The sequence below is a fragment of the Citrus clementina genome, unplaced genomic scaffold, assembly GCF_000493195.1.
Source record: "Citrus clementina cultivar Clemenules unplaced genomic scaffold, Citrus_clementina_v1.0 scaffold_8, whole genome shotgun sequence".
Classification (NCBI taxonomy): Eukaryota; Viridiplantae; Streptophyta; class Magnoliopsida; order Sapindales; family Rutaceae; genus Citrus; species Citrus x clementina.
Genome location: NW_006262022.1, coordinates 908,391 through 920,826, shown reverse-complemented (window position 1 = coordinate 920,826; position 12,436 = coordinate 908,391). Strand labels below are relative to the sequence as shown.

The window sequence follows — 12,436 nt, the reverse complement described above, 5'->3', positions numbered from 1 at the left end:
TCAACTTGTACGAGTACTAATGTGAGAGCAGATGTTCGAGTTCTTTGGGACTCACTCTCCTTCAATTAAGAATGATTAAGTGAAGTTAATTATATTTTTTTCTTTTACAAAATACGAGTGGACGGTTGTCTACTGAAATAGTTATAGTACGCTAAAATAGCTGTGTAAATATACGAAGTAATATTAGTTGTATTAAAAAAAAAAAAAAAAAAAAAAGGGGTCTCTGCACCTACACCATCCAATACGAAATAAAGCAATAAATATACAATTGCCTAGCTCATATCAACTTTTGGGACAATCTATATTAATTGGAACACATCCCTTATAAAAGACATGTAATATGGCAAACTGTCCTCGACTTGAACCGCTGGTTTGCCGACCATGCTTGCATATTATTATTTATTTCCTATACCCTTTTTTCTTAATTAATTTTCTATTGCTAAAGTTGTCTTTATAAAATTATTATTTGACCACAATTTGTCTTTCTTCCTCTTTTTTTTTTATTTTTTATTTTTTTTTTAAACCAACGTTTACATTGTGCTGTTAAGAAGATGAAACCTAACATATCCAATATTGTTGTAGTATAACACAAGAGTAACAAGAACAATATTACCTAATTATTTTATATGTCAAAAAGGCAGATATTAATGGTGAATACCCAAGTGACCACACAAAAGTAGCAAGAACAATTTATACCTAATAATAGTAGTATTAAATCTTTGTATCAATGTTGGGGGGGTGTGTGTGTGTGTGTGTGAGAAGACAGAGAGATGGTTTATGATTAGGGATGGCAAATTGGTCCATCTAAATTGGATATCCATATATCCAATTCAATTGGATTGGATAATATCTATCCAAACTCTTCTTGGATATGGATATGGATATTTTTAAAAATATCCAATTGGATATTGGATGGGTATGGATATTTAATGGATATCCAAAATCCAATTAATTTATCCATTTAAAGTTAAAAAAATTTATATTGTTAAACTAAAATAAAAAAAAACAACAAAATCTAATATTATCTTATATTAACTAGTAAAAATTTTAAATTCCTCTTATATTAAAAATTAAAGTTTTCAAAATTACCCTTTAATTTTTTAACTTATTTAATATTATTAATAATTATTATTTTATTTTAATGATTTAATATTATAAATAGACATCCGCCGGAAAATCGCCGGACCACCGCCGGACATCGCCGGACCACCGTCGGACATCGCCGGAATATCGCCGGAATCACCGCCGGACCTCGACGGAAGGTCGCCGGACCACCGTCGGATTCGCCGGAATATCGCCGGACCTCCGCCGGACCTTGCCGGAAGGTCGCCGGAACCCTGCCGGACTTCGCCGGAAGGTCGCCGGACTTCACCGGAAAATTGCCGGACCACCACCACCAACCACCGGACCGGCATTTTATTATATATATATATATATATATATATATATATATATATATATATATATTATTACTAATATAAATAGTTTAATAGCCAAATTTAATATTAGAATTTTAACTATTTTATATTATTATTTTTATATAATAAAAATAAAATATCCATGGATATCCATGGATCTCCATAATTATATGGATAAAATCCATATCCATATCCAATATTAATTACTGGATATGGATATGGATATATCCATTATGGATAATTATGGATTTGTGTTTGGATGAATAATATCCGTCCATCATTGGATATTTGCCATCCCTATTTATGATATATAAATGCAAAACCGATTAAACAGATCGATGTGAGCTAAATTGACAAATTGACATAATAATTTTATGAATTAATAATGGTTGATTTGGTTGTATCTAAACTATAAGAAACCGATTTAGTGGATGATGAAACATATGAATAAGAAACCGTTTTTAAGGGAATAAAGTGTAAATTGACTTTACTTTTGGTAATTAACGAACACGTCTTGGCATTGAATAATCTGTTGGGAATGCGTTCGATCGATTTCTGTGCTTTCCACTTTGCCATATGTTAGAGTTGGATTGATCAGTTCTAAATGATCATTAAATTGATTGCAATTAATGGATGAATGTTGTTCAACTACATTAACTTTGGATTGATTTGAGAAAATTAATATGTTGATCGGTTCTAAATGGTTCCATGAATCACGCACCTTGTAAGAAATTTAATATATTGTAATACACACACACATGTATAAAAAAAAAAAAATTCAAGAGCTAAATTAACGAAATTGAGAAAAATAAAATTAAGATAGTCTATGGTGTGGGTATAATAAATGGTTATCAAGAGTAATAAATAATAGGTATTTTTTGTAATATTAAATTTAATTTCTTTAATTATAAATTAAAAGGCACCGCCTCTAATTCCTTTTGTATATTATATTTAAGTAATAATATAATTATATGATTTTTTTTTTCACAATTCAAATACCGAAAACATCTTTTTTTTTTCTTCTCTACAGAACCTTCATTGACATGAAACAAAACGTTTTATTTTGAAATCTGTTGGATGCGTGCTAGCCTTTCTTAATAAGAAAATGAGAATAGAATGAATAAAAATAAGTTTATACATTTCATTACTAGATACATATATCGTGGGTTAATTGAAGAGACCAATTTTTTTTTTCACATCAATGTTTGTGAAAATAATATAATTATCGTAATTCATTCGCACATTCTAAAAATATTAATGTTACACTCAATTAAATGGTTTTTTTTTTTCCTCACGAGGTTAGTACTATCTAATTACTTGAGAAGTTTCTCTATGTACATGTACGCTCAAAACTGAACTCTTTATGTGTTTCTCTTTTCACTAAACCATAAATCATCTCTCTCTTCTGCATGTATACCAATATTGATACAAAGCTTTAATACTACTATTAAGCAAATAAAAGCACCAGGTCGGCCAGGATACTACTTCCATCCCGGCATGAATCACCTCAGCCAAATGGTACGAGCAGAACAGGGGTAACATGAGTCGATCAGAGACGAATACTGACCAGAGCCACATACCGAGCCGGTACCCGTCCCCCGAAAAGCGGAAACACGATCTCACAGAATCACGGTAGTTGTGCTTTCCCAGAACCGTTGCGGGAGACGCGAGATCCCACGTTTGCCCATAATGCAGCAGTTAGAGCCCCATGAGAGGCTACCACTACCCGAAAAAAGTGGGATGAAGGGCAAGCGGGAACGTGGGGACAGCGGCTATAAAAGAAGGAGAAATCGATGAAGATGGGGATAGAAAAATTGAGAGGGGGAAAACGCTGCCAAATTGAAACCAGACTATTTTCTTATAAAACTCCGAATAATTTAGAAACCATTTTGAGATCTAAATTGCACTGTTTTCCCGTAAACACCTTGAGCTAACTTAGGCATCGGAGGGTTTACGCCGGAAAAACCACCGGCGTCTCTGATCCGTTTTTGGTGAGCGCATGTCTATTGTGAGAAAGGAGGACGATTCCAATCCCAGTGAACGAGCAACAGTAGATAACACAAACGTTGGTGAAAGAATCTGGTCGGTCCAAAGACGAGCAGATTTAAGCATCAACATTTTGGCGCCGTTTGTGGGAAGCTGGATAAAAAGCTACCACCGAATTAGGAAGTACCGGAGAAATAGCGAACGGTTAGACATGGATGTGACGAGGAAGGACGCTTTGAGGGAGGATAACGAGGCTGGGGAGACAATCACTCTTCGGGAAATTGCGAATGAAGCCCGAGAGAGGATGATGCAAGACAGACTGGAGCGGATGGAGAAACAAATGGAGACTCTCGCGTCCATATTGTTTGAGCTGAGGGATGAGCGGAGAAGGGATTGTGAAACCCCCGTGGGAAGAGATGAAGTCGGAGCAGAACCCAGCCTCCGGAGACGTAGAGTCGAGGACATTCCTCCGCCCGCTGACCAACCTAATGGGGTGCATCCCCATAGAAGTACTGGTCGGGTCCCAGGAGAACACGGGGATGAAGGGAGAGACCAAACTCGCCCCGGACGGGTACTGGAAACTACTGGCCGAGGTGCCAATGTTGATGAAGGAGAGCTCAGACAGCGGTTGCAGAACGCCGAGCAGGAGCAAGACCAGATAGCTACGCGTGATCCTAACCGTGCTATAGAATTGGAGGGGGAGGTGCGCAGGTTGGCGCAGGTGATAGAGGAGATACAGGGCAAGAGAAAGCCCCCGAGCTGGAGGATAATGTTAGATGAAGAATCTCCGTTATCAATCGAGATCATGGGTACCATAATTCCAAGAGATTTCCGCTTCCCCGACCTCAAATACTCTGGACGAAGTGACCCACTGGTGCACATTGAGCGTTTCAACGATATGACGGGTGTGCAGGGGCTGACATCAGCTCAGAGGTGCAGGGCGTTCCCGTTGACACTAGAGGGACGAGCTCGAGAATGGTATCGCAAGCTGCCTCGTGGAAGTATAAAGGGGTATGAGCAGATGTGCCAGGAGTTGGCCGAGCAGTTCCGAGGGGCAGTAGCCCCAGAGGACGACATGATGGAACTGATGGGGATGAAACAGGAGGAGCACGAGTCCCTACGGGATTTTGTAAAGCGATACCACCGAGCCGTACTTGATTTGGGAGCTTTCAATCACCCGCAGGCGTTGAGGGGTTTAAAGGAGGGTGTGAGGATAGGCCGGCTATGGTATAACCTGAGAAGCCCCCTGGTGCAGAATTATTCAGCAGGATATGAGCAGGAAAAGAGAGATATCGAAATCGAAGAAGAAAAATCGGCAAAGATAAAGAGTGAACAGCTGGAGGAGTTGAGACGAAAGGAAAGGAGAACTCCAAATGGGAGCGGGTCGGGAAAGCGAGCTGGGGAACCCTCAGTAAGGGGCGGAACATCAGCTCGATCCCGCCCTTACCCCATAGCTCCGAGATCACAACAGTTCCAGCACAACCGGGCTCAACCTCCACGTCCCCCATTCTCGGATCGGCAGCGAGAATTCCGGCAGATGGCTGCCGACCCCTATCATAACACTCCCAGAGCATTACATGCAACCAATTCCAGGGCTAGACGACCAGATCAGTCAGCGACTATGCCAGCCCGAGGTGACGTTCATGATAGCCGAGCAGTTCAGCTGGTAGACCAGAGCTTGACATATAGACAATACACTCCACTAAAGATCTCTATGGAGGAATTGTACGAGAGGATCGAGGGACGAAACTTGCTGTACCCTCAAGCCCCAATAACAAAACCGACTCACCGACGGGATAAGAGCCGATTCTGCAAGTTCCATGACACTCACGGTCACACTATCAGCCAATGTCGTGACCTGAAGATTCAGGTGGAGGATTTAGTGAGGAACCGATACTTGGACGAGTATGTAGATGGAATATCCCCTGTCATGGAATCACAGTACACACGGGATGAAGGAGTTGAGAGGGATTTGGAACGTGAACAACCGACCATCCGTGTGATAGCAGGAGGGCCAACATTGGCCGGAGATTCGAACAGGGCACGAAAGAACTATGGGAGATACGCCCTGACTAGCAAATAAGTGCTTTTCAATTTGCCAGCAACCAAGAAGGCAAAAGTGCGACAAGTTCCCATTATGTGGACAGATGAGGATGAAGAGGGTATTTTATATCCTCATGAGGATGCACTAGTGATTAAAGCATCGGTGGCTAGCACAGAATTGCGGCGAATACTGGTGGACACGGGCAGTTCAGTTGACATTCTATTTAAGTCAGCCCTAGATGATATGGGGATTTCAGATTTAAAGCTGGAGCGGACAAATACTTCCTTAAAAGGATTTGGAGGGGGACGGTTAACTCCCTTGGGGATCATTGAACTCCCGATTACTGTGGGGACAAAGTCGTCTGAACGAACGATGATGCTGGACTTCGTCGTGGTAGAGGAAAGAAGCCCTTACCAGATGATACTGGGGAGACCATTCATGAGGATAAGCCAATGCGTTGTATCCACGCATTACTTGGCGCTGAAATACAGAATAAATGGAGTGGTTGGCGTAGTAAAAGGCGACCAGAGGATGGCAAGGAGTTGTTATGCTACGGCGGCCAAGGAGACACTACAGGTTACTTCTCTAGATAATCGAGGAGAGTCTAAAAAGGGCCGCCAAGAGCCTGTTGAGAAACTGGAGGAAGTTGCGGTAAGCAAAAGCAACCCGAGCAGAGTAGTGAAGATCGGGTCAGGATTGATTGGGGCAGTAAAAGGCGAGCTGGTAAATTACCTACAGTCTCATGTGGATATATTCGCCTGGTCTCATGAAGATATGCCCGGAATTGATCGCGGGGTAGCTTGCCACAAGTTGGCAATCAAGAAGGGGGCAAGGCCGGTGAGACAGAAGAGGAGATGCTGCAACCAGGAAAGGTATGAGGCCATAAACGCCGAGGTGGAGAAGTTGTTGAAAGCAGGATTTATAAGGGAAGCCAAGTACCCAGAATGGATTTCAAATGTAGTCCTGGTAAAAAAGGCCAACGGGAAGTGGAGAATGTGTGTAGACTTCACGGACCTCAATAAGGCATGCCCGAAGGACAGTTTCCCCCTACCCAAAATAGATCAGCTGGTGGACTCAACAGCAGGTCACAGTCTGCTCAGTTTCATGGATGCTTTTTCTGGATACAACCAGATACCCATGGACGAGCAGGATGAGGAAAGCACTGCCTTTATAACTAACATGGGTTTGTTTTGTTACAGGGTAATGCCTTTCGGCCTAAAAAATGCAGGAGCCACCTATCAAAGGTTGGTAAACAAGATCTTCAAACCGTTGATTGGATACACTATGGAGGTATATGTGGATGATATGATTACAAAGTCCAAAGAGCCGACGGATCATGTGAAGCATCTAGAAGAGACCTTTGAATTACTGAGGAAGTATGAAATGAAACTAAACCCGGAGAAATGTGCATTTGGGGTCAGCTCGGGCAAATTTTTAGGATTCCTGGTAAGCCACCGAGGGATCGAGGCCAACCCGGAGAAAATACGGGCGGTGACAGAAATGAAGTCCCTACGAACAGTTAAGGAGGTGCAAAGCCTTACAGGGAAGTTGGCAGCATTAAACCGATTCATCTCGCGGGCCACAGATAAATGCCACCCTTTCTTCCAAACCATAAAGAAAGGGAAAAAGATGGAGTGGACATCGGAATGTGAGGAAGCATTTGGGCAGTTGAAGGAATACCTAACCCGGGCCCCATTGTTATCGACTCCGAGAGAGGGTGACCAGCTGTTGCTGTACTTAGCAATCTCTAAATGGGCTACCAGCTCGGTATTGGTTAGGGAAGAGGAAGGAAAGTAACACCCGGTATACTACACAAGCAAGGTCTTGGTAGAGGCGGAAACCAGATACCCATTGATGGAGAAGTGGGCGCTAGCTCTAATAACGGCAGCACGAAAACTCCGACCATATTTTCAGGCCCATCAGGTTATTGTTATGACCGACCAGCCCCTTCGGCAAACACTTTAAAAACCAGATGCATCGGGTCGACTAGTAAAATGGTCCGTAGAGCTAAGTGAATTCGACCTCTCTTACAGGCCCCGAGAAGCAATCAAGGCCCAAGCTCTGGCTGAATTTATGGTTGACCGAGCCGATACAGGGAAAAAAATTCGGGAGGAGCAAGCAGCAGAGCAGGAGAAACCAGAGGGGTTGTGGTTGGTAATGGTTGACGGATCATGTAGTGAGCAAGGATCCGGAGCAGGAGTTGTAATACGGAGCCCAGAAGGAACCGAAATAACGTATGCAGTGAAGTTTGACTTTCAGCTCACAAACAACCTAGCTGAATATGAGGCCTTTATCACCGGGCTCGGACTTGCACACGCTCTAAGAGCAGAGAGGGTAGAAATTTGAGCAGATTCCCAACTGGTGTGTAATCAGCTCAATGATCAGTTCCAAGCAAGGGGAGAGAAGATGGGTCTTTATTTAAAGAAGGCAAAGCAGATGGTTGGGCTTTTCCAAGCAGTGGAGGTAAAGCAGATATCCCGGAATGAGAATTTCCGAGTAGATATGCTGGCTAGGATGACAGCCATTGCAGATCCAAAGTTACCGAAGTCAGTTCCACTAGAGGTAAGGACCTCACCAAGTATTGAGGAAAAAGCAGAGGTGATGAGAGTAAGTACTGGAGAATCCTGGATGGACCCGATTCGCGCATATGTCCGCGATGGAGTTTTACCAGAGGACAAAAGGCAAGCAAGAAAATTAAAATGCCGAGCATCAATGTATACGCTACTGGATGGAGTGCTGTACCGCCGAGGGTTCACCTTGCCCCTTCTGAGATGTTTGGATGATGAGGAGGCGGATTATGTGCTGAGAGAGATTCATGAGGAAATATGCGGCAATCACTCGGGAGCAAGAACTTTAGCCTTCAAGGCACTCTGGCAAGGATACTTCTGGCCAACCATGCACCAGGATGCCAAAAGGATGGCAAAGAATTGTAAAACATGCCAAAGCTTCTCCGAGGTTCCTGCACAACCCCCGGAAAAGCTGACGGCTATGACATCCCCATGGCCTTTCGCTTAATGGGGAGTCGACTTGATTGGTCCATTGCCTAAGGGACGAGGAGCGGCGACACATGCAATTGTGGCAATAGACTACTTTACCAAGTGGGTGGAAGTAGGAGTCCTCAGCCAGATCACGGAGAGGAAGACAACAGATTTTATTTGGAAGAATATCATCTGCAGATATGGGATCCCCTACGCCATCATCACAGACAATGGGAGGCAATTTGACAACAGCAACTTCAGGGAATTTTGCCGAAACCTGGGGGTGGACCTTAAGTTCTGCACCCCCGCACACCCCCAGGCAAACGGACAAGTGGAAGCAGCCAACAAGGTGATAAAGAAGCTCCTAAAGACTAGATTGGGAGAGAAGAAGGGAGCTTGGGTTGACGAGTTACCAGGAGTACTGTGGGCCTACAGGACAACTCACAAAACCGCCACAGGAGAAACACCGTTCGCTTTAGCCTTTGGTCATGAGGCGGTAATCCCAGCAGAGGTTGGAGTGGGAACACATCGGACGGAATATTTCACTGAGGAGCAAAATGACGAGCAGATTTGCTTAAGTCTGGACCTGCTGGAGGAGAAAAGGGAAGGGGCAGTGCAGAAAGTGGCCCAGTGCCAACAAAGGGTCATGCGTTATTACAACAAGAACGTACGCGTGAGGCAGTTCCGAGTAGGAGATTGGGTACTTAGGAAGGTGAACCAGAACACCAGGGATCCTAACCATGGCGCTCTTGGCCCAAAGTGGGAAGGCCCGTACCGGGTGATACGAGCCACTGGACCAGGAGCCTATAAATTAGCGCACCAAGATGGACGAGAAGTGAAGAGGTCATGGAACGCCGAACACCTGAAGAAGTATTTCCAGTAAGCAAAGTGCTCTACTAAATCCCCATTTTGACAAGATATCTATGTTAACTGCATCATGGCTTTGTTGCACATGTATGTATCCAGTATTCTTGTAATGCTTTCAAATTTCAAATAAAGATGAATTCAGCATGAAATCCCCCTGCTAGTCTAATCAATAAAAGTTTCTACTAAGGCAAGTAAGTGCCTACTTCTGCTCGGTCAACGAAAGACCAGCAACTAAATTTACGAAGTTTCTACTAAGGCAAGTAAGTGCCTACTTCTGCTCGGTCAACGAAAGACCAGCAGCTAAATTTACGAAGTTTCTACTAAGGCAAGTAAGTGCCTACTTCTGCTCGGTCAACGAAAGACCAGCAGCTAAATCTACGAAGATTCTACTAAGGCAAGTAAATGCCTATTTCTGCTCGGTCCACGAAAGACCTGCAGCTAATTCTGCAAAAAATCCTACTAAGGCAATAAAGTGCCTGTTTCTGCTCGGTCAACGAAAGACCAGCAGCTAAAGCTTCGACAATTCTACTAAGGCAACAAAGTGCATGTTTCTGCTCGGTCAACGAAAGACTAGCAGCTAAAGCTTCGAAAATTTTACTAAGGCAAACGGATGCCTATTCCTGTTCGATGCACCAAAGAACCAACAGGCAAAACCAGACAAGAAAGCCAATAGAAAGCATTCAAAAATTTTTATAAACGTTCAAATGTTTACAAAGCAAATGAAAAACTAGAGTTTTTTACAAAAATAGACCTAAGGATTAGGAAGGTCAACGGCCTCAGCAGGAGAAGGGTCGGCTGTCTCGGGAGGTGGAAGATCAGCAATAACGGGAGGAGGAGGCGCGGACCCTTGTCCCACTTCAAAAACACACTGACCAGCTCCTCCCTCCCGCACCTCATCAAAAGGAACCTCCACTTGCTCCTTATCTCCCTGGCCGGCCCCAGCCATATACCTCTCCACCCCAGATTCCAGCTTGCTCATGTCGAGCTCGTGGTATTCTTCCTTAAGCACAGACATGATGCACTTATAGCTGAAAGCAACCCCGGAGTCATACTCGGCATCCAGCCGATCATCCACGTCAGCGGATTTGCTTTTCTCCTCAGCCAGCTGGTCCTTCAGGGATTTGATCTCTCCTTCAAGGGCGACCCTTAGAGTATCCCTTTCACTTTGGGTAGCCTGAAGATCGGACTTCAGATCACCCAACTCATCCTCAAGCTTGGAGGAAGTGGACTCAGCAACAGCAACTTTCTCCTCAAGCTCCGTAAGCTGCTTGTTCAGCTCGGCCAGTTTCTCCTTGGAACGGTCAGTAGATTCGACTTTCTTTTTCAACTCCTGGTTATTAGCTTGGAGCTTCCTCTCATGACGCGCGGACCCGGTCTTGTAGAACGAGACCATTGTGGCCAGCCTGAAGGAGACTCTTTGAACAGAAGCAGCTAACTCGGAGAGGCTCATGCTCTCGATGTCCTTCACCATCTTGGGCCCAACCGATTTTCTGTAATCCTTCTGATATGGGCTCAGGTAGTCACCTTGATCCCGAGATGGAAGAGGAGAAGAGCGGTCCCCAGACTGCAAGCTGACCTCAGGACTCTTGTCGGAGGTTTTATCCCCACCACTCTTACGAGGTGGAGGAGGGGGCAGAGCAGGAACTGGCGCCTTGGAAGGACCAACGCTGGGTTTCTTTGGAGGAGGGGGAGGGTTGCTGGAGCTACTCGGAGCCCGACCACGCTTTCTGCTCAACGCGCTGAGGATCTTGTTATCCATTCCAGTGGCAATATCTACTAAGCGGGAACCGACCAAGTTTGTTGGCGACAGGAGGTCTTGGCAAGTAGACGCGTTCAACAGAGCAGTTTCCACCTGAAGCAAAGGTCGGTCTTCAAGATCCTTCACCAAACCCCACGATTCTGAAAAAACAAACAAGGTTAAAGAACCCAATGAGTGGCAATTTGAGAAAGAATATAGGCAAAAATGAACGACCTGGGGTGACAAAATGGGTGGGAAGATAAATGTCCCCACCAAGCGACTGAACCGCTGGACACCAGTTCCCTCCAGGAAAGAAGAATTTGTTCTTCCAATTTTTACATGAAGATGGAAACCCAGTGATCGGTTTCCTCTTTGCGGAACTGGACATGAAATAGTACCAGCCTGCCTCTTTCGAGCTACTCCGCAGCTGGTACAGATGTTTCACTTCAACAAGAGAAGGCTCCTCCGACCCGCACCTCTCCCACAACACAAACATTGCCGAGAGAACCCTCCACCCATTTGGGTGTAGCTGACCTGGGGCCAGGTGCATACCGCCCAGTATCTTGGCAAAGTAAGGTTGAAGGGGCAGCCGAACTCCTAGTCTGAAACTCTCCAAGTGCATCGTCACATACCCTTTCGGAGGGAGACTAGGGACATCACCTTTTCCAGGAACTACAAGAAGAACCTCGTTGGGGATGTTGTAGAGATTCCTAAGTTTAAATAGATCGGTGGGGGTGGTGGCACAAGCCATGAAATCAATAGGGTAGGAATCAGCCTCCACCCTATGGCCTAGGTTCCTTTTCTGAGCAGGTTTGCTCGGTCCGGAACTGCTCCCCTCACCATCACCAACTCCTTCAGGGATCCCAACCCCACCAAAGCTGTGGTTCTCACCAGAGCCCGACGCAGGTCCACCCTTATTTCCTACAAGCTCTAATTCGGGAGAGGGAGAGACAACCAGGGGGCGTGGGTACTCAAGAGTATCCCTACCATAAGGAGGACCTACACTACTGGAGGGACCTAAAAAATCGGTGAGTATTGGCACGTTGAGGCCTGAATCCCCTGATTCGTCATCACCCTCATCAACAATTAACTTCCTCTTCCGATTTGACATACCGGAATCCCAAAAGAAGACAGAGAAAACTCGAGTATATGGACACAAAGGGGCAACACAGAACCCAATCAACAACAGCCGAAGAAAAGGTTAAAGGCTATACCTGGAATAGACTGACACTGATAGCGCCGCCGCGACAGAGAAAACACCCAGCAAATGGATACTCCGGACGCTGGAAGTGTGAGCAAAGTGCAGAGAAATTTGGTTAACGGCGGAGAAACGAGTAACAAGATGGTGAAGACTCCAGTCTAGGGATTTAAAACGAAAAGGGGGAAATAGAAGCATTTAAGTGAT

General features: G+C 44.7%; 1 protein-coding gene across 1 annotated transcript; it reads right to left on the bottom strand.

Annotated features, from left to right (window-relative positions):
- Positions 1-10,044: 10,044 nt before the first annotated feature.
- LOC112096121 lies at positions 10,045-12,142 on the bottom strand. Its single transcript, XM_024179036.1, has 2 exons — positions 11,305-12,142; positions 10,045-11,192 (listed from the first exon to the last, which is right to left on the bottom strand). Exons 1-2 carry the CDS (start codon positions 12,140-12,142, stop codon positions 10,045-10,047), a joined length of 1,986 nt encoding a protein of 661 aa, XP_024034804.1.
- Positions 12,143-12,436: the final 294 nt, after the last annotated feature.